At 43.6% G+C, this 26,112-nt stretch overlaps 1 protein-coding gene across 5 annotated transcripts in view; it reads right to left on the reverse strand.

Moving 5' to 3' along the window:
- The window catches only part of ARMC8 (armadillo repeat containing 8), a 134,363-nt gene that overhangs the window by 62,374 nt on the left and 45,877 nt on the right, over positions 1 to 26,112 (reverse strand). For 3 of the 5 annotated variants that reach the window (XM_069733536.1, XM_069733535.1, XM_069733537.1), the window contains exons 6-13: positions 25,386 to 25,478; positions 25,196 to 25,276; positions 24,046 to 24,121; positions 19,652 to 19,742; positions 18,082 to 18,142; positions 15,767 to 15,967; positions 13,134 to 13,283; positions 8,189 to 8,284 (exon numbers count right to left, since the gene is read on the reverse strand). In XM_069733536.1, coding sequence (XP_069589637.1) covers positions 8,189 to 8,284; positions 13,134 to 13,283; positions 15,767 to 15,967; positions 18,082 to 18,142; positions 19,652 to 19,742; positions 24,046 to 24,121; positions 25,196 to 25,276; positions 25,386 to 25,478 — 849 coding nt within the window. The remainder of the gene's footprint in view (positions 1 to 8,188; positions 8,285 to 13,133; positions 13,284 to 15,766; positions 15,968 to 18,081; positions 18,143 to 19,651; positions 19,743 to 24,045; positions 24,122 to 25,195; positions 25,277 to 25,385; positions 25,479 to 26,112) is intronic. The other 2 variants (XM_069733539.1, XM_069733538.1) reach the window with 1 other exon arrangement.

Below are 26,112 nucleotides of genomic sequence, written 5' to 3' on the forward strand. Positions count from 1 at the left end.
GATCTCTGTATGTGCGCTGATTACTGCACGCTGTGTTGCCTGATTGCCAGCCATAACAGATATGTGACACAAAATAGTTAATAAATAACATTTCCCACATGTTTACTTTACATCAGCACAATTTTGGAAACAAAATTTTTTTTTGTTAGGAAGTTATAAGGGTTAAAATTTGACCAGCGATTTGTCATTTTTACAACGAAATTTACAAAACCATTTTTTTTAGGGACCACCTCACATTTGAAGTCAGTTTGAGGGGTCTATATGGCTGAAAAGGTACTCAAAACCACATTCAAGAAGTTTATTAACCCTTCAGGTGCTTCACAGCAGCAGAAGCAACATGGAAGGAAAAAATGAACATTTAACTTTTTAGTCACAAAAATTATATTTTAGCAACAATTTTTTTATTTTCCCAATGGTAAAAGGAGAAACTGAACCACGAAAGTTGTTGTGCAATTTGTCCTGAGTACGCTGCTACCTCATATGTGGGGGTAAACCACTGTTTGGGCGCACGGCAGGGCTTGGAAGGGAAGGAGCGCCATTTGACTTTTTGAATGAAAAATTGGCTCCACTCTTTAGCGGACACCATGTCACGTTTGGAGAGCCCCCGTGTGCCTAAAAATTGGAGCTCCCCCACAAGTGACCCCATTTTGGAAACTAGACCCCCCAAGGAACTTATCTAGATGCATAGTGAGCACTTTAAACCCCCAGGTGCTTCACAGAAGTTTATAACGCAGAGCCATGAAAATAAAAAATAATTTTTCTTTGCTCAAAAATGATTTTTTAGCCTGGAATTTCCTATTTTGCCAAGGATAATAGGAGAAATTGGACCCCCAAATATTGTTGTCCAGTTTGTCCTGAGTACGCCGATACCCCATATGTGGGGGTAAACCACTGTTTGGGCGCACGGCAGGGCTCGGAAGGGATGGCACGCCATTTGGCTTTTTAAATGGAAAATTAGCTCCAATCATTAGCGGACACCATGTCACGTTTGGAGAGCCCCTGTGTGCCTAAACATTGGAGATCCCCCAGAAATGACCCCATTTTGGAAACTAGACCCCCAAAGGAACTAATCTAGATGTGTGGTGAGGACTTTGAACCCCCAAGTGCTTCACAGAAGTTTATAACGCAGAGCCATGAAAAAAAAAAAAAATAATTATTTTCTCAAAAATTATATTTTAGCCTGCAATTTTTTATTTTACAAAGGGTAACAGGAGAAATTTGACCCCAAAAGTTGTTGTCCAGTTTCTCCTGAGTACGCTGATACCCCATATGTGGGGGTAAACCACTGTTTGGGCACATGCCGGGGCTCGGAAGTGAAGTAGTGACATTTTGAAATGCAGACTTTGATGGAATGCTCTGCGGGCGTCACGTTGCGTTTGCAGAGCCCCTGATGGGCCTAAACAGTAGAAACCCCCCACAAGTGACCCTATTTTGGAAACTAGACCCCGAAAGGAACTTATCTAGATGTGTGGTGAGCACTTTGAACCCCCAAGTGCTTCATAGAAGTTTATAATGCAGAGCCGTGAAAATAAAAAATCATTTTTCTTTCCTCAAAAATGATGTTTTAGCAAGCATTTCTTTATTTTCACAAGGGTAACAGGAGAAATTGGACCCCAGTAATTGTTGCGCAGTTTGTCCTAAGTATGCTGGTACCCCATATGTGGGGGTAAACCACTGTTTGGGTGCACGTCGGGGCTCGGAAGTGAGGGAGCACCATTTGACTTTTTGAATACAAGATTGGCTGGAATCAATGGTGGCGCCATGTTGCGTTTGGAGACCCCCTGATGTGCCTAAACAGTGGAAACCCCTCAATTCTAACTCCAACACACCCCTAACCCTTATCCCAACTGTAGCCGTAACCCTAATCACAACCCTAACCCCAACACACCCGTAACCCCAACACACCCCTAACCCTAACCACAACCCTAATTCCAACCCAACCCTAAGGCTATGTGCCAACGTTGCGGATTCGTATGAGATTTTTCAGCACCATTTTTGAAAAATCCGCGGGTAAAAGGCACTGCGTTTTACCTGCGGATTTACCGCGGATTTCCAGTGTTTTTTGTCCGGATTTCACCTGCGGATTCCTATTGAGGAACAGGTGTAAAACGCTGCGGAATCCGCACAAAGAATTGACATGCTGCGGAAAATACAACGCAGCGTTCCCGCGCGGTATTTTCCGCACCACGGGCACAGCGGATTTGGCTTTCCATATGTTTACATGGTACTGTAAACCTGATGGAACACTGCTGCGGATCCGCAGCGGCCAATCCGCACCGTGTGCACATAGCCTAATTCTAAAGGTATGTGCACACGCTGCGGAAAACGCTGCGGATCCGCAGCAGTTTCCCATGAGTTTACAGTTCAATGCAAACCTATGGGAAACAAAAATCGCTGTACACATGCTGCGGAAAAACTGCACGGAAACGCAGCGGTTTACATTCCGCAGCATGTCACTTCTTTCTGCGGATTCCGCAGCGGTTTTACAACTGCTCAAATAGAAAATCGCTGTTGTAAAACCGCATTGAAATGCGCAGAAAAAACATGGTAAATCCGCAGCGGTTTAGCACTGCGGATTTATCAAATCCGCAGCGGAAAAATCCGCAGAGGAACAGAATACGTGTGCACATACCGAAACCCTAACCCTACCCCTAACCCTAACCCTACCCCTAGTTCTTACCCCAACCTTAGTGGAAAAAAATATATATATATTTTTTTTTTATTGTCCCTACCTATGGGGGTGACAAGGGGGGGGGGGGGTCATTTACTTTTTTTTTTTTATTTTGATCACTGAGATATAACCTATCTCAGTGATCAAAATTCACTCTGGAACGAATCTGCCGTGCACATGCGCCCGCCATTTTGGAAGATGGCGGCGCCCAGGAAAGAAGACGGACGGTCCCCGGGAGGCCAGGTAAGTATAAGGGGGGGGAGATCAGGGCACGGGGGGGCGTCGGAGCACGGGGGGGGGGTGGAATCGCTGTGCGGGGGGGGGGGGGGTGGAATCGCCGTGCGGGGGGGGGGGATGGCTGTGCGGGGGGGGGGGATCGGAGTGCGGGGGGGGTTTGATTGGAGCACGGGGGGTGTGATTGGAGCACGGGGGGAGCGGGCAGGAGGACGGGGGAGTGGAGCACAGGACCGAGGGGAGCGGACCACAGATCGGGGGGCGATCGGAGGAGTGGAGTGGGTGCACATTAGTGTGTCCAGCCATGGCCGATGATATTGCAGCATCGGCCATGGCTGGATTGTAATATTTCACCATTTTTTTAGGTGAAATATTACAAATCGCTCTGATTGGCAGTTTCACTTTCAACAGCCAATCAGAGCGATCGTAGCCACGAGGGGGTGAAGCCACCCCCCCTGGGCTAAACTACCACTCCCCCTGTCCCTGCAGATCGGGTGAAATGGGAGTTAACCCTTTCACCCGGCCTGCAGGGACGCGATCTTTCCATGACGCATATGCTGCGTCATGGGTCGGAATGGCACCGACTTTCATGACGCAGCGTATGCGTCAAATGTCGGGAAGGGGTTAATTGAATAAAGGACAAAGGTTTTTTGCCACACGGAAAAATTGAGTAGTGCGGCTACTTTCTTTTCACTTCAGATTACCATATATTTTTGCATTCTTAAATAATGAACAAGGTGGAATTTTGAAAGGTTCTGGGTAACAAAGTGGGGTAAAGGTAATAGTAGGCCAGTAGCCACCTCTCTCCTCCACGAGCGGCGCTGATGTTTGCACAGCCACTTCCCAGCAGACAGTGTAATCTTACACAAGGCTCTTATGCTCCACAAGCCCTGCATCTTGGGATTCATAAAGTCTGTCGAAATCCCTACTCAGACCGCTGATAATAGGTCTGGAGAGCACTTTATGGTAATTGAAAATATAAGTGGCAACATTAACTATGCAAAAAAAAAAAAATACAGATTTGCAAAATACAAAAGTGACAGAAGAAAAATAAAACAAAAATAAAACACAAGCATGCCAGTTTTGTGTTGCTACACAATTGGGATACAATCGTTGCCCATTACAAGATCATAAACAACACGTTTTTATGCACATGAAATATTAACGAAAAATAGCAAAACTGTTGACAAACAAAGCAAAAATCCAGGAAAGGCCCGACCAGAAGTGCACAGTCCTGTACCTCTTACAACAAACTGTTTCAATTGTCATAACACATTACAACACAAGCAATAGAAGCAGGCCTTCTATAGAAGATACCGAGAAAACTAGACAGAAAACTAACACCAAGGGCTAAAAAGAATTCATAAGATCCTGTAAGATTCCTTAGTACAGTATATGGAAGTCATACTTCATGTGTCAGCAAATCAACGTCGCTGGTTAATAAACCAACGCTGCAATCAAGTATCCAAGGCTGCTTAAGAAAATTAAAGAATAAAAAAGTACACTATGCTCTGCATATAAGAGGATAGGCCGTTCTCCATTACGAGACACAGGTACAGATGGCAGAAGAGCAAGATCACATCATTTGAAGAGATAAGCTGGTTTTGATAATCCGATATTAGATTGGCCAGACTAAAATCAATGAACGCTTATGTCCCATGTTACCTGCTGTCCTGATAGACGGTGGGGCGGCCAATCTATTAGGCTACGTTCACATTGGCGTTCCGCCAATGTGCGTCGCTGTTGCGCCGGCGACGCAGCGGCGACGCGCCCCTATGTTTAACATAGGGGACGCGTGCGTCGTTTTGGTGGCGTTTTTCGCCACGTGCGTCGTTTCCGACGCTAGCGTCGGACGCAAGAAAACGCTACATGTAGCATTTTCTGTGTGTCCGATTTTCGTCGGAAAACGACGCACGCGTCGCAAAACGCGCGCGTTTTTGCGCGCGTTTTAGCGTGCGTCGCGCGTTGCGTCGCCGACGCACGGCGGCGCAACGCTAATGTGAACGTAGCCTTAGATGGCACCGGCTGATCCCACAGCTTCCCAGAAGGTATCCGTACATGCGATGGATCCTGACCCACTCACCATCTGATGCGGAAGGGAGTGGCGCAGGAATAACGCTTTAACCCACACATTTCCTAACAGGGCACTCCGTGTGTCTCTAATAGCCAAACCATCTTAAGGCTATGTTCACACGCTGCGGTTTTTTTTTCTGCATTTTTCAGGCACATTTGTCTCTTCGGCATGCTGATACAATTCACTGCCTATTACTTCTGAGTTTTCGGCACCAAAAATGCAGCAAAACCTGATACTTTTGCACTTACTCATTGCTTTCTATGGGTGAAAAAAAACACTGCAAAAATGCTGAAAGAAGTGACATGCTGCAATTTTAGAAAAAGTTTTCCAATTCAGTCACTATAAAAAAAAAACGTGTGTGCATGAGGTTTATTAAATCTCATAGCTTTTGCTGGTACTGCTTTTAAACATGCATAAAAAATGCAACAAAAATACAAAGTGTGAACATAGCCTAGCTCTTTCATTATCGTGAGTGTTTTGATGTGGTGAATAAAATCTTGTGGGCACTTTCCGTATATTTGTAGCCACATACCGTATATGCCCAAGATTAAGGCTATGTGCACACGTTCAGGATTTTTCGCATTTTTTCAGCCGTTTTCCGCGGGAAAAACGCTTAAAAAACGCATACATAAGCATCCCATCATTTTTAATGCATGCTGCAATTTTTGTGCACATGATGCGTTTTTTTTTCCGCTAAAAAACCGCATCGTGGTAAAAAACGCATCATGTTCATTAATTTAGCATTTTTTTTTGCGTTTTTGCTGCTATTTTATGCATTGGGAAGCTCCGGAAAAAAATGCGCAAAAAACGTGTCAAAAACGCGCAAAAAAAACGTGAAAAAAACGCATGCGGATTTCCTGCAGAAAAAGTCCAGTTTTGTTCAGGAAAATTCTGCAGAAAATCCTGACGTGTGCACATAGCCTAAACATTTCCATCTCCTTTTGGTGAGCCCATACTTGTATGTTAGGGGACCGTACTTACTAGTCTAACATGCAGGAGTATACTGTGTTACAGGAACGTTTGGGTTCTGAACAGTAAAGGCGCAGTTGAACCTTAATGCCCCCCCTGCCAATCAATCATACCCAGAAAACCCTGCTAACCCCTTTATAACTTGCACCGTACCTGATGGAAAGGAGTTGGTGGCCGTACATGTATGGAGCGGGCTCAGGTACTCTATATGTGGCAAGTGCCGGCAGTGTTAGGCCGGGTTCACACTGCGTTAACAGCAGCCCGTTCAGCACATGCGCTAACGGGCTGCTGTGACGCAAGTGCCGACGTTTTTACATCGGGCTAGCACAGATAGAGCATCGGCTAGCTCCATCTGCGCTAGCGGTGACGGACCCGGAAATGCTGCAGCCCGCGTCTCAGGGTCCGTCACTCAATGACGGCACATCGCTAGCGCACGCCCATTGCGTTTATGCCGCGGTGTAAAGTAGTCCGTCTAATGGACTGCAATGTGAACCCAGCCTTAAAGGGAACCTGTCACATGAATTTGGCGGGACCGGTTTTCGGTCATATGGGCGGAGTTTTCAGGTGTTTGATTCACCCTTTCCTTACCCGCTGGCTGCATGCTGGCCGCAATATTGGATTGAAGTTCATTCCCTGTCCTCTGTAGTACACGCCTGTGCAAGGCAATCTTGACAGGTTCCCTTTAACACAGCTGGTATCTGCCTCTAAAAGCAGCAACTGGAGCGAGCTCCAATCAATATCTATAGCCACTGAAATTTCCCTGTCACATGAAATGCCAGCATTTAACTTCAGCGTTCAGAAGGGGAAGGGGTCCCATTCTGAAGTGATTGGCAACATCGGCACCCTGCAAAGCAGCTGGCCACCTCCTGAAAGCTCCTGTTGTCATCATCTTTGTCTTCCATTGAAGATCAGGCTGTGGCTGGACTCCATAAGAAACCATTATTTTTACCTGGGTTGTGGAGTCGGTACGCCAAATCTCCAACTCGGACTCCTCAATTTCTTTATTTCCAACTGCACAGCAGTGATCACTACTGAGCATGTGCATTAAGTGCACCACAGATTCATCAACTAAAAGCCCAGATCCTTAGATCAGGAACAGACATTTATAGGACATTTCATAACTTTCCCAAATTCGTATGAAAACATTTACCCCACGTCCTGCACTGAACCTAATTTATTATATATTTTAGGAGTCGGTGCATTTTATACCGACTCCAACTTCACCAAAATAGGACACCGACTCCACAGTCATGACTTTCACCGTGTATTGCAACACTGAAGTATTGCTGTACTGTACGTAGTGCAAGCAATCAAAGCTGACTGGTCTGTTTCAAGTGCCACTTTGTAAACTTTACAATTAGTATTAAACTGAGGCTTGCACATTGTCGCATTAGGATTGAAGGTAAAGATCATCATGTCAAATTTGGTCTACAAAAAAAAAAAAAAAAAAAAAAAAAGGGGACAACTTTAATTTGGTCAAAATCCACCATGGGAGGATGTGTGTCCCTTATGGTGGATACAAAATATCAGACTGATTGGGGTCTGACACCCAAAAAAACCAGCCGTTACAACATCCAGAAGTTGAGTGCAGCCACATCACCATATCCCCGTATACTAAGAGGTGATTATTTTTGAGCACTGAAGCTCAGCTTCAAGACCTTTTCATTCATGCATGGACCTTTTGAAGGAGATCATCTCTGAAATGCTCATGTTGTGTTTCTGCAAAATTTTATTGTGTAATATAAACATGGAAGCAATTTACTATAAATCAGCGACATTACCAAGACACAGACGAGTCGTGGCAAATTCATCTAACACTTCCATTGGAGACCAAGAAGGCATGAAATAAGGTCAGCCGGGTAGATCAACTTACAAGTTCATGTTCTATCAAAAAATGGAAATGTTGTCCTGGCGGAAGCAGGTTTGGACAGTCATCACTCAGGGGTACTACGTGCCGTAACCTCTAGAGTAAAAGGTGCACTTGAACGGTTTTGTACAGGGTTAAAGCCGAAAAGAGGGCACAGAAGGCAGACGTTATTCTCTCGTTGTCACACTATTCTACCTGTCTACCAGCAAGAAACATTCATCAGTGATTCATTTTTATGGTACCCTCTTGGCCACGGATTTTGGCTTTACACATGACAGTCAGTTAGTTCTCTTCCTGGAGACTTCTCTCAGGTGGATGTCACACTTTGCCTGCTGGCAGACAGAACTGGAGGCCGTCCCTCTCCCAGACTCACCTTCTTCCGGATGTCTTCATCATTGGCTCCCAGGGATGCATATAGCTTGAAGGCCGCCTGGCGCAGCTCGTGGGCATGTTTTAAGTCATGGTCAAGCTGGTATTAGAAAAAAAAAAGGATAACAAAAAATATAGAGTAAGACAGTCTGCTGAACTCTGTTCCAGCCGATCACTCACAAATCTGATAAGACATCCACACAAACAATTTTACGGCAGTAAGTGAGTAATATGGAGTTCCTGGTTATAGCCCCGTATTATTAGGACTTAAATCCTCAATGCTTGTCCCTTTAAATTTAAGGAGACGATTGCTTATAAAAGCTGCTGTGCATACATGTATGCATACTAGAGAGGTCACTGCCCCTTAATACCCCATCCAAGGTGAAAAAATGGTTGTATGGACATCAGCTAAAGCAAATATCACGCTTGCAATAAAAAGATACCGCACACACACGCACAAGAAGCGTTAAGTGATATTTGGACAGTGTCAGGCCGTAAGATTAGGAAACGCTTTACGCCGCCAACAGGGAGGTTTTCATTAAATGCAGCGAGCTATTGATTACGACATCGGCACAAAGTAAGCGATGAGCGACACATCGAGTCGGGAAGCCTGATGTGTCGTGTCCTGCTCGTCATCAGCAGTGCAACGTTCAGAAGGCGTCTGCCGGAGGGCTGTCTCAAGCCAGCATTATCCCACAATCAGAAACCAAGTTGGAGCGCTTTCACACATTAAGGGTTTTTTGTACCTGAAAAATGTACAGGATATTTTTTTTTTTTTTTTAATTAGTGTGCTGGTCCATGTATGATCAACTTTCGGCTGCAAACATGGATCAAAGCAGGATAGGTCTCCATTTTTTGTTGACAGTGAGACCACAAGAAAAAAAGAAGAAAAAAAAAAGGCAAAATATGAAAAGGCACATCTAATTGCAATTGGTCTGTGAGCTATCCAGTGTAAACTGAGAGCAGCGAGACCCAAAAAACTGGTACGAGAAAGATCCGCTAAAATACATTTTTTAAATAATTTTCTTGCCTGGGCTAATGGAAATCTCTCCTGTACTCTGCTCCATACACCTCCGCATGAACCGAGCCCAACTTTACTCAACTTTGTAAAAGGTGTGCGACTCACTGACGCCTTAAGTTAATGTACATTTAAAGAGGACCAATTTCACCTAAGTTTCTATATGGAACTGGACTCACAATGTAAAAGGCGCCGCAGAGCAGAATAGGTTTTAGTTTATCTTAAAGCACCACTCCAATGGTTTTTGTTTTTTTAATTTCAGACAGTGGTGACACAAACTGAAAATGGGCCCCTGTGCAAGAAAAATATATGGGTCCTTTGCAGTCCAATATGTGGATAATAATTAATCCATTAGGAATTGTTCGAGGTTGAAATGGGCCCCCTTACCTCTTGGGCAAGTTGCACCAATGGTATGTCCACCCGTGATTTCAGAGCTGGAGTGGTGGAGGGTCCTGAACTTCGCATTATACCCACTAGCCACTGTCTTTAGCTCTTCCCAGGGCCTGTCTGGTCCCGTGTCGCCATCTTGTGACTGCAAATTCTGACTGACTGAAAGCCAGAGGCAATGGGCACGAGTCTCCAATGCAAGCCTACGAGAGCCTCATTCTAGCTTTCATAAACTTATGTTAAAAGGGTTGTCCGGCCATAGGATACAGGTCTGCGTCACTATTTGCAAATATGGGAAAGGCCTCCATTTTCTTTGAGCTGGACATTAAAGGGAATCTGTCACCCCAAAATTTGAGTATGAGCTGCGGCCACCAGCATCTGGGGCTTATCTACAGCATTCTGTAATGCTGTAGATAAGCCCCCGATGTATCCTGAAAGAAAAGAAAACAGGTTATATTATACTCACCCAGGGGCGGTCCCAGTTCAGTCCGGTCCGATAGGCGTCGCAATCCGGTTCGGGGCCTCCCATCTTCTTACGATGACGTCCTCTTCTTTTCTTCCTGCCGCGGCTCCGGCGCAGGCGTACTTTGCTCTGCCCTCAACAGGACAGACAAAGTACAGCAGTGCGCAGGCGCCGGGCCTCTCTAACCTTTCCCGGACTGCAGTACTTTGCGCTGCCCTCAACAGGACAGACAAAGTACACCTGCACAGGAGCCGCAGCAGGAAGACAAGAAGACGACATCAGTGTATGAAGATGGGAGGCCCCGGACCGCGACAATCATCGGACCCGAACCGAATCGGGACGGCCCCTGGGTGAGTATAATATAACCTCTTTTTCTCATCTTTCAGAATACATCGGGGGCTTATCTACAGAATTACAGAATGCTATAGATAAGCCCCTGATGCCGGTGGCCACATTTCATACTCGAATTTTGGGGTGACAGACTCCCTTTAAAAAGCTCCCCATTGCTGGGTGTCCATTCGTCGGGGGCTTCAGTCCTTCGCCGCCGTTAAACACATGGTAAGGTTTTAATATAGCAGCTTAGGACCATCCCAAATAGGGTCACTGATGTGGGGGGGGGGGGGGATGTGTTTTTCCTTTTTTTTTTTTTTATCAAAAATATGTTATCCAAGTAGCCTTTATTATTTTTGTGAACTATTGCTATTTATTTACTGCAGAGCATTTGCTCATTTTGTTTAGTGTTTTGTGGCCGGTGTGGGCACGCGCCTGCATGCTGCATGTGCCGAGAATTTGTATTGCGGTTCATTGCTTTTAATATTGTAGCTGGAGCAATCTGGAAGGTCAAAAGCTGCAGAAGACCGAACAGAGCAGTGCCGATAACAGATGAAGATACAATATTAGGGCTTGTTTTCACATGCGAGAAACACGTCCGTGTCTCGCATGTGGAAACGAAGTTCTGGCGCCGGCACTCCGGAGCAGAGCGTGCGGCTCCATGTGTTGCTATGCGGCCGCACGCTCCGCTCCACAGTGCCGGCGCCAGAGCTTAGTTTCCACATGCGAGACACGGACGTGTTCCTCGCATGTGGAAACAAGCCCTTAGGGGCAGGGTACTTAGATTAGAGTCATCAATCCATGCAGGGGAAAAAAACCAAAAAACACAACACTGGAGTGGGGCTTTAAATGTTGTTTCTCTGCTGAGGAGATATTAGCGATCAAAATATTTGGCACCTAAACATTTGCTTTTTTTTTTATCCAAGTGGGCATTAAAAGAGAGATTCAAATGTGGGTATGTAATTTTTTGCCCAGTGTGTTTCTGCCTGCTTATAATTGGTCAGCGCCAGAAAGAGGAAGAACACAGCCCGCATAATAGCACTGACCATCGGTCTGCTCTCCTCACTGATGGCGGGTCATTCACAGCTTTCAGCTCTCATCTCTGACAGGGTGTTTAGAGGAGCAGTGCAACAGAGTTCAGTCTCATCGCAAACACTTCTTGTAGCTTTCCTCTCATAGTGCTGTCAGCTCTGCCAATTATAAAGCAGACATCCACATACAAGGGGAAAAAACATCCCCACAATAGCTTAGAAAAGGATGTGTGTGAAACTTAATGTGGCAGTCTGTTCAGCTCACTGCAGATTGATTACAAGTGCTGGAGAAGGGCATACCTGTGTGTGATTAACAGTTTTCATTTCCAGCAGCCAGTTGCGGGGGATGGGGAGCGGTAGTACAGCAGAGTTGGCAGCGGTAGTACAGCAGAGTTGGCAGCGGTAGTACAGCAGAGCTGGCAGCGGTAGTACAGCAGAGTTGGCAGCACTACACTTTCTTTGGCAATGCTGATGTGTATTTGATCCTGCCAATAAAGCTCATACGAATTTGAGAGGAGAGCTACTAGAAGAGTTTGTAATGAGACTCCTCTTCTGCAGCACTGCCCCCCCCTCACTGACTGCTTGGGATGCATTCGGAAGTAGGTGATCGCATTCAGCTGTGTCCCTGCACGTCATTACTCTCTACACTGTCTGTCAATGCTATTGTGGGGCAGTGTTCTTCATTCCCCAGCGTGTTACAGCCTGCTTATGATCGGTCAATGTCTAGATGTACACGCCCCCACTGAAATCTCTCTGGTACTGCCCTTATGGATTTAAAGAAATAAACACCTTTTTTCTTATAGTGTGTGTCCATTCCAAGTACAAGCATGACAAAAATGTAGACACAATGAAAAATTTGGTGAAAGGTCCTCTTTAAAGCGCAGCTCTATTTTCTTTAATTCAAGATAATAATATAAAGGTAAGTGTTAAACACTTAATACCATTAACACGTTCTTTTCTTGAAATACATCACTTTAATCTCGGTCGTTAAACTACAAATCCCAAAGTGCTCTGCTCAACTCATTTTAATGGCCTCTAGCCAGACTGAGCATGAAGGAAAGGTGCCACATGCCTTGCACTATAGAGGAACCATTCCAACAAAACAAAACTGGTCAAGTACATAAACAAAACCCATGCCCAAATGGACTGACTTCAGCAGATGTATGCGAATATGCACGGCATAGTTTATATGCACTTGTTTCCATAAACAGTGTTCTGCACTTTTTAGTAACTTTGGGGTGGGGAACCCCAACATATGCAGCTTCTTGTATATGACTGCCTACAACGCCTATAACTACATGGAAATGCAAGTTGCGATGTGCAGTGAGTGAAGCCTAAATTGTTATTATATTAAATTGCTTGTTTCATTATTTATACCAAAGAGTGGTTGACAAGTGGAGCTTTACTTTAAAGTGAACCTAAAGCAGACAGGCTGCAGGGTAAGACTTAATAATAAACACTCAAGATCTCAGTATCTATAAATATGAAACTAAGGAAAAGTAGTCTTACAATTTACCACAATGCATTGTCTGGTAGCTGCAGTGCACAACATGCCATAGATAAAAGCCTATTCTTCACCGACAGGTGACCATAGCGAAGCAGTATATTTTAAAGGATGTCAACGTTTGTTTTTTCTGATGATCGTTTACGCTACAGCTGCAATGACGCCACATACACTCACGCACCTACCTAGCACACTGTACAAATAACACATACTTACCTTTTCATCTGAAGTCGGTGGCGAGACAAGTTGTGTTTGCTGGGTCATTTGTGACAGTGGAAAGGTTAGAAAAGCTGCAGTGCACTGGGATTCCTCTATAGCCCCTCTGGAGTCTGCGTCCTCAGTGTCAGATTGCTCTGTTTCATGGTGCTGGAAAACACCCGGGAAAGAAGAGGGGGGAAAGAGAACAGGTTTGTGCTGACTACTGAGCAGAAACCCAGGGGACTAAAGAGTACCCTCTATGCACTGCAGTCTAAACATACAAGCACAAATAAGCAAAAACCTCTGCAAACGGTGGAACATGATGATACATCTAGTGCCTTACTGTAAACTACTTGTAATGTCTTTGTGAACTGCTCTGCCGCTCACACCTTTTATATATTCATGGTAGGAGTAATTCATGGAAGCTGGTGCAGCCCATGGGCTTACAAGAACGATTAGACTCCAATTCTTAAAAAGTTCTATCCTAAACTTGTACTTTACTTGCCCTTCCCAGTGTCCAGCGCCGAGTCTCTCCTGCTGCGCCTAGTATATGTCAGTGTTTGCAGTGCTGACATCACGTCTCCAGCGCTGCAGCTAATCAGTGAGCTCAGCGGCTCTGCTCAAGTTAACGGCGCGAGACGCTCAGCTCACTGATTGGCTGCAGCGCTGCCAACATTAAATCATGGAGGCAGATAATAACAGAGAATTAAAGCAGCAGTGAAGACTCAGAGCTAGACCCGGGAAGGTGACCACAACACAGTTATTTCATGTAAAACAAAACGGCAGCCGGGGTACAGGGGATTCCGATACTGGAAGATGGCTACGTGATATAGTTATGCATTGAGTTACGTATTGGCAACCCTTCTCCTGGATATAAGGAAACTGCATTGTAAACAATTCCCGGTCTGTGCCAATGATTAAGTAAAAGGAAAGTGAAGTGTCAGAGAAATCAAATTGCTCCCTCTGCCTCAATGGAGGGATTAGAGGGGCATCACAATGAGTCTCTGGTCTTCTACATTGAGAAGATAATCATTGGGCAAGGAGCCGGATTTCTCCAAGGCTGCGGTAACTTATTACCCGAATCACTGCTGCTTGCAAAAGGGAGCAATTTCTATCATGAGTAACTGACTGTGGGGAGATGAATCCTGGAATACTTGATGCTAGTCTAAAAAAGCAGATCGGAAAATTACATCAACTCAAGCCATTAGCTGGCGTCGATCTGCACCTGAATTTCTGACACATATGACTTAAAGAATAGTAAATTTGTCAGTCCAGGCTTGGCCCTCCTCTCTTCCACTCAACACTGATTTTTAAAATTTTATTTTAATTTTTTAATTTTTTTTTTTTTGAGAAATGGCGTGAGCAGTGAAAAACAAAACTTGCAAATCATAGCATAAATATGGAATGCACCATAATTTGCACTTTTTTGTGCCAGCTTCTGGCATAACTGCAATTAAAAATGTCCTACAACGTGCTTAAAGGGATTGTCTACTGCTCAGAAAACCCCTTCTCAATTACTATGGCTGTCCCAAGCAATGTAATAACACTTATACTCCCCTCTGATGCCGTTCCAGCTCTGGCTCTTCCAGGGCACATGTGACATGGTTGTCTCTCGTGACCTTGCAGCCGATCAGCACCCGGGGGGGTACATGGTGATTGAGAAGGTGTTATAAAAGTAGTGGACAGCCCCTTTAAAAAATGTTATTGCTCCAGTGCATAGTAAAAACGCACTCACTTTGAAAATAGTTTTGATCAAAAATACAATTGTGTGTAACCTACACACCAGTTTCCGTTGTTAGATTACAGGGGGGGATCTGTATATAGTCCGATTCAGGAGACATTTTGCTAGTCTCTTCCAACAGACCCCGGCTTTTTGCTGCAGGGCTATAATTTGGGTGTAGAACGAGATGAGACAAAGGGGGGATTTATGAAGCAACGTGCAACAGAATTCTGGCACAATCTGCACCAAAACCTACTTTTTTACCTTGCACTTAGCTGACGAGAGGGACCCCAAGTCCACTGACTTGATGAAAAACAGCATGGTTAACAATGAGAGGGGCTTGGCCTACATTGACGCACTAGCCACCAACAATCAAATAAAAAAAAAATTGTTGGCAAAAAATAAGTTAACTAATCATGTAGTGTGAACTTACACTTTACAGTCTAAAAAAGTACATAAGTTTTATAAAACCGCACTAACCACTGTGATAAATGTGGCACACACTAAGAATTAGACAGTTTCGATATGTGTGTATTTGCAAACTGTTTGCAAAGAAGGTTTATTTTTTATAGTAGATGCACTGGAGCAAGTTTTGTTGCAAATATACAGAAGAGTATAAGGGTGGTCTCCTGCAGACCACCACTTATCCAACAGGCGCTCCATTGGAGAGTCCGGCAAATGAAATCCCTGGAGATCAGTGGTTACCACCACGGGATGTTCAGGCGGCTGCACATTTCTACCGGAGCAGCCGATTTCTGAACAAATGTGGTATTACATGGGGGCCATTGAAATGAGATACATGGTGTCCCAGTGTTCCCCATAGGGGATATGGACAGGGATTGTTCTAGGTGTGTAAACTGTTGATGTAAACAATTAATACATATGTTTGTATTGTGCAGACAGTTCACTTGAAAACTAGGACCATACACACCCTCTTGATATCAGTGATGGCACTAACGGAGCTTGGGTACTTAAAGTAGTCGGCCAGCATGGAGATGAGATGGTCGGTAATGCTCGCGATCCGCTGCAGCTCCACATCAGGCTCAATGAGATAGGCGAGAGTTTCTGCTCCTTCCACTCTCTCCTCCAGAAGACGTTCTTTGCTGCACATTCGTACCAAACAGGGAAGAGTCTGAAAAATTTTGAATGAAATTTGCTGGTTTTAACAAAACATCCTTTTCAGTAATTTTATAACTTAAAATTTACATTAATTAAAGGCAATCTGTCAGCAGATTTTTACTATTGGCTGAGACACTGATTTCAACGGTCACTTAGAGCAAGTTCACATGTCACAAGAGGTGGTGAGTTCTCCTTCAATGGAACAGACATCTGAGATGGTTTAGCATTGAGCACGATGACCCTGGCCGTCCCTTCCAACTCTGACATTTTAGGATTCTATGTAATCAGCTTTTAGAACTGATGCAGAAACAATCCTTTCACAAAAAAAAAGTTAAACAGACATCTGTCAGTCTGAAAAAAAAAAATGTTTCAGCTGGATCCAATTATTTATTTTTTCACATTGAAGTCTGTGGAAAACTGATCTGTTAAATAGTGATCCATGTTTCTCCCTTTTGGAAAAGATCCATTTTTGTGCTTACTGGAGGAGGGAAAATAAATATTTTACATATATTGTACTATTATTAAATTGGACTTGTTAACCTTCAAGTAATCATCCATTTGAAACTGATCCACTAAGCAAAGAACAGATCCTTTAAATGGGAGGAAAACAGATAGTTCATTAACGGGTCCGTTTTCCATAGACTTCAATGTTAAAAAAAATAGATCCAGTTGAAATCAGTTTTTTTCAGGCGGACAAATAAAGTTGTGTCTACGCAACTTTGTCAAAGGATGATGATTGCTGGACATGTGAACGTAGCCTTACTGGGAGGTGTGCTGTTTCAATACAATGAGATAAACTGTTTTTCTCACTGCTGGACTAGCTGCCAGGTGCATCCTGGTCCAACCAAGCCCCCACAACTGATTAGCAGCTCTCTGTCAATATACATTGTACATAGAAAGCTGTGGTTTTAGCTTTCTGAGCTCTGCTATATCTATAGCAGAGACAACTCTGATTGTATTGCAACTGCTGCACCCAGTAGAGCAAGTGACACATTGCTGGAATCACATTCTGCTGCTTGCAGATGACAATGAGACAGTAAGATGCCTTTTATACCTGTGTTACAAGAGGATTTAAATCATCCAGTGACACTCACATTCATTTTTTTTTCATGGGGACTTTCAAAAGCTAAACTTAAAATATTTCCCAATTCAAACTGCGTACCTTGCTAAATAGATCTCAGTATTAAATATAAACCCGCCCAGCCACCCCACCTGACCGACAGCTGCAGCTTGTACTCAGGTGAGATTTCAGCAGCAGAGGAGGAGGGGTACAGATGAGCTATCAATCAGGCTGGTTTATGAATCATCTGACTCTGATCTTTCACTTGTAATTCTGGACTCAAACTTTCCAAATTCATCACCCAGGCATTCTGATGTGGACTTTAACAGTAATAATGTATATCAGTAACACAGTGAAATCGGGTGACCAATTTAAAGATCACATGCAAGGCAAGGAAGTGCATTAATTTTTTAATTTTCTGACACCTACGATAATCCTCCCCCCCCCCCAAAAAAAAAAAAACAAAAAAAAAAAAACAAACAAACTGCTTACCTGTAGTCATAATGGTAATCTACTAGTATTCACCATTTTAAACATGTAGAGCAATTTCATTACATTTCATTATTATTCTGGCTGTAGGGAGAGAATGAGTTTACATTTTGCCTGCAGATGCTTGCTCTCAATCATTGGGGTGCTGCCGCGGGTGGGGAATAATCAGTGCAAACTACACAGGACGGCCACTGTAACCAAAGACCCCTCTGACTTTCATCCTGCTCTGGAGTTTGTGCATCACGTGTGTTGGTTAAGATGTCAGTCATGGAGCAGTGAGAGTGATTGCACCACGCTTGCTGTGTAGAGAGCGCCGACTGATCACTGCCCCAATGACTGGCAGCGAGCGGCTGCAGAGGTAATAGAACTTAATATTTTCCCTGCAGCTGAGCCATCAGTTAGTTTGCTGTGCATGTTTAAAACAGTATTCACCTGGATATACTGCATATTACCACCATATCTGCAGATAAATACACATGATCTCATTTAAACATATAGAAAAAAAAAATATGGGAGAATGAATTGTATTCTCACCAATCAGCCACCATTTAAAAGATCCTGTAGAAAACGTAACTTACTTTTAACACAATGCAGTTGTCATCTGTTCTTATAGAGCCCGCTCTGCACATATACGTTAGGCTGAAAGAAAAGAGTCTTTGATGTAAAGATTTACCTTATGAACAATTGTAAGTTATGGAGGATATTCTTGGACTCTGAAAATACCCGTTTGACAAACAAATTTAAAGCAAGTTTTACAAAGGTTTCCAGTAATAAACTAACAGGTAAAGTGCAGGGCCATCCAAAAGAAATCTGTGACCGAAGCTAAAAGGTTCTGTACAAGACACACGCAGCTCAGTGACTCGTGATGACGTGATAAAGTTGAGCGGAGTTCATATCCAATGAACTCCTTTCCCCTCCCGAAAGTTCTCACGCTCGCGGTGCCGTCAGAAAGGTCATCAGAGTTCAGAGCCAATGAACACCTTTCACCTCAATTACGTCAGCGCCGTGTGAAAAGTTCTAACAGCACTCGCGCTGACGTCATTGAGACGGAGTTCATTGGCTCTGTACTCCGATGACCTGTCTGACGGCACCGCAAGCGTGAGAACTTTCTCACACCTGCGGTGACATGAGGAGGTGAAAGGAGTTCATTGGATATAACTTCACTCAACTTTATCACGTCACTGCGAGACACTGAGCCGAGCGTGCTTGCGCAGCTCAGTGTCCGTGCTGGACGGCCGGCTCATCATGCAATAATTCAGATGTAGCAGAGCTAGATGCGTCTTTGAACAAATGAGTTATTATCTTCAAGTCAGGGTCAGGCGAGTATGATGTTGCTTTATTTTTTACATGGGACATGGGCTTCAATTGTTTGGGCGTTAAAACAATTTTAAGCGATCTTGGTTAATTTTAATTCAATAAAGCAGTCTGTCATTTTTCCCAATAAAGGACTATTTTCTGGGTGTAATTTTTTTGACTATGGGGTTAGTAATGGGGGCGTTTTATAGACGCCTCTCCATTACTAACCTCTGGGCTTGATGTAAACTGCCAATACAAAGCTGACATCAACGCCAATACCATCACCTCATTTGCCAACGCACCAGGGAAAGTGGGAAGAGTGAGGCTAAGTGCCAGAATTGGCGCATCTTATAGATGTGCCTTTCAGCAGCAGCTGAGAGCTGATATTTTTAGTCTGGGACAGGGACAAAATTCATGGCCCCTTCCTAGCCTATTCATATCATCCCACAGCTGCCTGCCAAGCCTTTGCTTGTTATAAAATACATCATTTTTTGGGTCCCCCATTTTAAATAGGCTTTACTGGTTAAGTATACTGCTGTGATTTGATATTAATAGCCTGGGAAGCTCCATGGGTATTAACCCCTTTGCCAGGGTATAAACATATATGTAAAAGCTCATGCTAGAGTCGCATTGCAATCAGGTCGCATACGCAAGTCAAATCACGTCTTTCAGATGCTAGGTGATAAAAATCTCATTGTACTCATATGAAAATTGAGTGACATGTGTCCCGCTTTATGGCGATTGATATAAGCCTTAAGACTGAGATTATGTATTTTGGTGCCCATTCGGTCTTCCATTTTCTTAATTTACATAGCAGAAAAAAATAATTATGGTATGCATGTCAGCCATTACCATTTTGCAGCTGTTAGTTGCATCTCAATTGGTTTGTCACGCTGTAACATCTTCACAAAAATCTGTGGCAAGAGTTCCCCATCGACCAATACTACAAAAAACAAACAAAAACACAATGGTGACTTAATGATAAAAACAAATTGTGCGTAGTTATTTAAGGGGCCTTTCGCTTTTAGAAAAATTGACCCCAAATGATTCCATAAATATAAGACCAGTAGTACTCGCCCTTCTCCGGTCAAAAGTCAGCAGGCACTACAGCAGAACAAGGATTCAGAATCTGCAGCTTTACATGATGGCCATGGTATACACAGATGGTTTAAGTTTACTAGAATTAAACCATATGACATGGATATGCCATAATACTCACTTTTTTAAGTAACTAACTACTTCTCTGTTGATTGGCTGTGTTTTATGTATTAGCCCCTTCTTTCGGTGGCAAATTTTCATTTTTGCACTCTTTAAAGGGCATCTGTCAGTAGGATCATTCCTTATAAGCCGTATATATGGGCATGCAGGTCATCGGAAGCTGAATAAAATAATACCTTGATAGCTGTGATTCGATGTCTTGAGACAGCCATATCTCCTAATCTGTAATTGAGATGTTAAGATCTATGGTCAAGACACACCGTAGACCTCCCTGAGTATCTGCCTCCAGAGCTCATTTTAAATGAAGGAGGCATTTACATATTAAGAAACAAGTGGATTTATCTGGAAATGTTAACATCAGATGGCAGAAATCAAGGTATTATTTTGTTCAGCATCCTATGACCTACATGCTCATATACAGGTCCTTCTCAAAAAATTAGCATATAGTGTTAAATTTCATTATTTACCATAATGTAATGATTACAATTAAACTTTCATATATTATAGATTCATTATCCACCAACTGAAATTTGTTAGGTCTTTTATTGTTTTAATACTGATGATTTTGGCATACAACTCCTGATAACCCAAAAAACCTGTCTCAATAAATTAGCATATTTCACCCATCCAATCAAATAAAAGTGTTTTTTTAATAACAAACAAAAAAACCAACAAATAATAATGTTCAGTTATGCACTCAATACTTGGTCGGGAATCCTTTGGCAGAAATGACTGCTTCAATGCGGCGTGGCATGGAGGCAATCAGCCTGTGACACTGCTGAGATGTTATGGAGGCCCAGGATGCTTCAATAGCGGCCTTAAGCTCATCCAGAGTGTTGGGTCTTGCGTCTCTCAACTTTCTCTTCACAATATCCCACAGATTCTCTATGGGGTTCAGGTCAGGAGAGTTGGCAGGCCAATTGAGCACAGTAATACCATGGTCAGTAAACCATTTACCAGTGGTTTTGGCACTGTGAGCAGGTGCCAGGTCGTGCTGAAAAATGAAATCTTCATCTCCATAAAGCATTTCAGCCGATGGAAGCATGAAGTGCTCCAAAATCTCCTGATAGCTAGCTGCATTGACCCTGCCCTTGATGAAACACAGTGGACCAACACCAGCAGCTGACATGGCACCCCACACCATCACTGACTGTGGGTACTTGACACTGGACTTCAGGCATTTTGGCATTTCCTTCTCCCCAGTCTTCCTCCAGACTCTGGCACCTTGATTTCCGAATGACATGCAAAATTTGCTTTCATCAGAAAAAAGTACTTGGGACCACTTAGCAACAGTCCAGTGCTGCTTCTCTGTAGCCCAGGTCAGGCGCCTCTGCCGCTGTTTATGGTTCAAAAGTGGCTTTACCTGGGGAATGCGGCACCTGTAGCCCATTTCCTGCACACGCCTGTGCACGGTGGCTCTGGATGTTTCCACACCAGACTCAGTCCACTGCTTCCTCAGGTTCCCCAAGGTCTGGAATCGGTCCTTCTCCACAATCTTCCTCAGGGTCGGGTCTCCTCTTCTCGTTGTACAGCGTTTTCTGCCACATTGTTTCCTTCCAACAGACTTACCATTGAGGTGCCTTGATACAGCACTCTGGGAACAGCCTATTTGTTGAGAAATTTCTTTCTGGGTCTTAGGGTACCGTCACACAGTGAAATTTTGATCGCTACGACGGCACGATTCGTGACGTTCGAGCGATATATCTGTGACGCTCGAGCGATATCGCAATGTCTGACACGCTCCTGCGATCAGGGACCCTGCTGAGAATCGTACGTCGTAGCAGATCGTTTGAAACTTTCTTTCGTCGTCTAGTGTCCCGCTGTGGCGGCATGATTGCATGGTGTAACATATATCGTATACGATGTGCGCATAGTAACCAACGGCTTCTACATCGCACATACGTCATGAAATTATCGCTCCAGCGTCGTAGATTGCAAAGTGTGACAGCAGTCTACGACGCTGGAGCGATATTGTTACGACGCTGGAGCGTCACGGATCGTACCGTCGTAGCGATGAAAATTGCACTGTGTGACGGTACCCTTACCCTCTTGCTTGAGGGTGTCAATGATGGCCTTCTTGACATCTGTCAGGTCGCTAGTCTTACCCATGATGGGGGTTTTGAGTAATGAACCAGGCAGGGAGTTTATAAAAGCCTCAGGTATCTTTTGCATGTGTTTAGAGTTAATTAGTTGATTCAGAAGATTAGGGTAATAGGTCGTTTAGAGAACCTTTTCTTGATATGCTAATTTATTGAGACAGGTTTTTTGGGTTATCAGGAGTTGTATGCCAAAATCATCAGTATTAAAACAATAAAAGACCTGACAAATTTCAGTTGGTGGATAATGAATCTATAATATATGAAAGTTTAATTGTAATCATTACATTATGGTAAATAATGAAATTTAACACTATATGCTAATTTTTTGAGAAGGACCTGTAGATGGGTGACCTACTGACACATTCCCTTTAATTTTTCCCTCTCCTTCCACTTTTTTATATATTGTTGCTAGCATTTCTGTGTGAGGGCTTGTATTTTGCTAAAAAAGTTCCATTTTTGAATGACACTATTCATTTGATTTTAGCGGTCAGTACGATTACATTAATTCCATTTTTTTCCACACTGAGCTAATGTTTTGAATTGATAAGCAATTTGGCATACAGACGGTGTGTTGATAGCTTTATACTGCATTTTTTAGGGAGGTGTGAAGACTGAAACACTGGAATCCTGCAGAGTCTACCTACTTTTCACATTGTTAATTATGTAAATTAATTTTATATTTTGACAAATTGAACTTTAACAATAAGGTGATACCAAATATGATTCTTTTTATTCTTTGATTTTTACCAGGGAAAGGGGGGGTGATTTAAAACATTTTTTTTCACTTTTTTTTTAGTATTAAATAATGAAATAATCACAGATTCAAGAGACTAACAACTAAAGTATCGCAGTATATAGTGGAAATGATGCTCCCCAGCTGGGCTTCACGGGAGGAGTAAGATGGAAGTAACACGACGTGAACCTGTCAGTGCCCGGATTATCACATCATGGTGGGCAGATGGGTACTCATGTGCGCGCATCAGAATTCGCTGCATTTATACAAATTTGTTAGTGATTTAGGCTATGTGCACACGATGCGGATCCGCAGCGGATTTTTCCACGCAGAAACGCTGCAGACCCACACTGTGATGTACAGTGCAATGTAAATCAATGGGGTAAAAAAATAGCTGTGCAGATGGTGCGGAAAAATCAGTGCGGAATTGCTGCGGATTTCAAAGAAGTGCATGTCACTTCTTTTGTGTGGATCTGCAGCGTTTCTGTTCTCCTCCATGTTAAAAATCTGCAGTGGCAAAAAACGCAGAAAATCCGCATCAATTCCGCATAAAAACCACACAAAATCCGCATAAAAACCACGGCAAATCCGCAGCTGCAGATTCTGCCAGGATATGCGGATTTTGTGCAGAAAATTATGCAACTCTTTTCCTACGTGTGTACATAGCCTAACAGCAGCATTTAAATGGTTAAGACGGCAGCGTTCAGCCTGCGCTCCGGTCACTGCTGTAACAGACAGATGCCAGCTGTGTGACACTGCCAGGTTTGCTGCAGGTCCAGCTCTTGAGCCCGCTCTATATGAGGCCACAAGATGCAAGACATACTATTATACTCTAGGATGGGAAGTGGTTAAACAATATATTTCATTTTCAGTCAGCTGCCATGGGCAAGAAATACCATGCGGCCTGCTTAAAGTCTGTCCATCAATATTAGATTGTTGGGGGTCTGACCGCCTGTCGATCAGATGTATAGAGTCCTGGCACTTGGACACATGTGGCTTTTTCGTGGCTAACATTGCTTGTACTGCACTGTTAGTAGCGGCTGTGATGGAGACTGCACTATTGCCCATTCATTTTAATGATTGTGAGACAAACATACACATCCAATAATGAAAAAAAAAAAATCTTGAGAGATGAAAACACTATGGAAATCAAAGAAAATGAAGGCATTATTTTATGCAATAATACAACCACTTACCATTTACAAGGGTCATTGATACCTGGGGATTGTCAAATGCTAAAACTGAAAAACACTTTAATGCTTGCATGCGGACCTAGGAGGAAACAGACAATTTAGTTATGAGTGAAGATGAAGGGGTAATGTAAAAAGTGAATTGTCTTCTACAGGAGTATTCTATTCCTTATTACCTATACAATCCCATGTACTTAAACTTTTTTGGATAATTTCCACTGGGTTTAAATTGAAGTTTCTAATCTAGAATTAAAGAATTGAGGAAAAGGATAAGAGAACTGTTAAAGGTACCTTCACACTAAACGATATCGCTAGTGATCCGTGACGTTGCAGCGTCCTCGCTAGCGATATCGTTCAGTTTGACACGCAGCAGCGATCAGAATCCTGCTGTGATGTCGTTGGTTGGGGCTAGAGGGCCAGAACATTCTTTGGTCGCTGGCTCTCCCGCTGACATCGCTGAATCGGCGTGTGTGACACCGATTCAGCGATGTCTTCGCTGGTAACCAGGGTAAACATCGGGTTACTAAGCGCAGGGCCGCGCTTAGTAACCCGATGTTTACCCTGGTTATCATCTTAAAAGTAAAAAAAAACAAACGCTTCATACTTACCTTCAGCTGTCTGTCCCCTCGCCGTCAGCTTTCCTGCACTCACTGTGAGCACAGTGGTGACGTCACCGCTCTGCTTTCCGGCCGCTGTGCTCACAGCCAGACCAGAGAAGCAGAGCGCCGAGGACAGACAGCGGAAGGTAAGTATGAAGAGTTTGTTTTTTTTACTTTTAGGATGGTAACCAGGGTAAACATCGGGTTACTAAGCGCGGCCCTGCACTTAGTAACCCGATGTTTACCCTGGTTACCGGGGACCTCGGGATCATTGGTCGCTGGAGAACTGTCTGTGTGACAGCTCTCCAGCGATCAAACAGCGACGCTGCAGCGATCCGGATCGTTGTCGGTATTGCTGCAGCGTCGTTTAGTGTGAAGGTATCTTTAGTCTCCTGCTTAATCTCATGTGTCAGACGATGAGCTGGATTTCTTTCAGACTTATATTGAAGTTGTAAACCTATCAGGTTCAGTAAGACATTATGAACCTTTTTCTGCACATCACGGCCTAACACAAGTTAGCAGTACTTTACGTCTGTGATTAAAAGCCACCAACTTACTTTATATGACACCGATGTAAGCAGATGTGCAATATTTTGGACCACTCCATGATTAAACAAAATTGTCTGATGATCTGGAGCCTGTAACAAACAAAAGATGCATTCAGCCAATGTAACGCCTGATCAATGCATTGCAACATATCACAACTTTCAATGGCAAGCCCAAAAATGAAGAATAGAAGAACATTACTTTGCAGCAGTGAGCGAAGATCTGGCAGATGTATTCCTGCGAGTGCAAAGATCTGCTGAGCAACAACATAAGGTGTGGGATTACAGTCGCGTCCTAGGAGAGGAGGACACAATATGAAGATGCACCAGTGAATAACGATATAAACAATGCATTACATAGCAGAACAATAAAGCCATGACCGGCGGTAGTTTGCATGGCTGCAACAATTATTGTTAATGGTGTTGTCAAGACCTTTTACCTGATGGTCTAGGTTTTTAAAGTGGCTACCCATGCGTGAAAGCTGACGATCTGTCAGTACAGGAAGGTGATGTGGCATACATACAAGTCTGGTTGTTGCCACTGAGCTCTATTTATTTGTTTAAATTAAAGGGGTTATCCAGGACTATTTATTTAGCCAACTACTTGCCTATTGCCAATCTCCGCTAGCAGAGCGGTCACAGACCACTCCTGCAGGCAATTCAGTGGCTTCCAGTTATGTCACATCAGCAGAGCAGAGGCTTCTCTTATGCTATGTTAATGGATGAAAGTGCAGACATCATGATGATTGTTAGGCGGCTCCCCACTGCCTAACTCAAGGAAGCAGACTGTCGATCAGCATGACGTTGGCATTCACACCCATCAGCAAAGTAGAACAGAAGAGGAAGAGCTGGCCTGTTGATATACAGCAGCAGGATTGCCAGCAGGAGCGGTCAATAGCTGCCCAGTTCCAGCGCAGGATAGAACAAGC

The sequence above is a fragment of the Ranitomeya imitator genome, chromosome 7, assembly GCF_032444005.1.
Source record: "Ranitomeya imitator isolate aRanImi1 chromosome 7, aRanImi1.pri, whole genome shotgun sequence".
In the NCBI taxonomy this organism is placed as follows: Eukaryota; Metazoa; Chordata; class Amphibia; order Anura; family Dendrobatidae; genus Ranitomeya; species Ranitomeya imitator.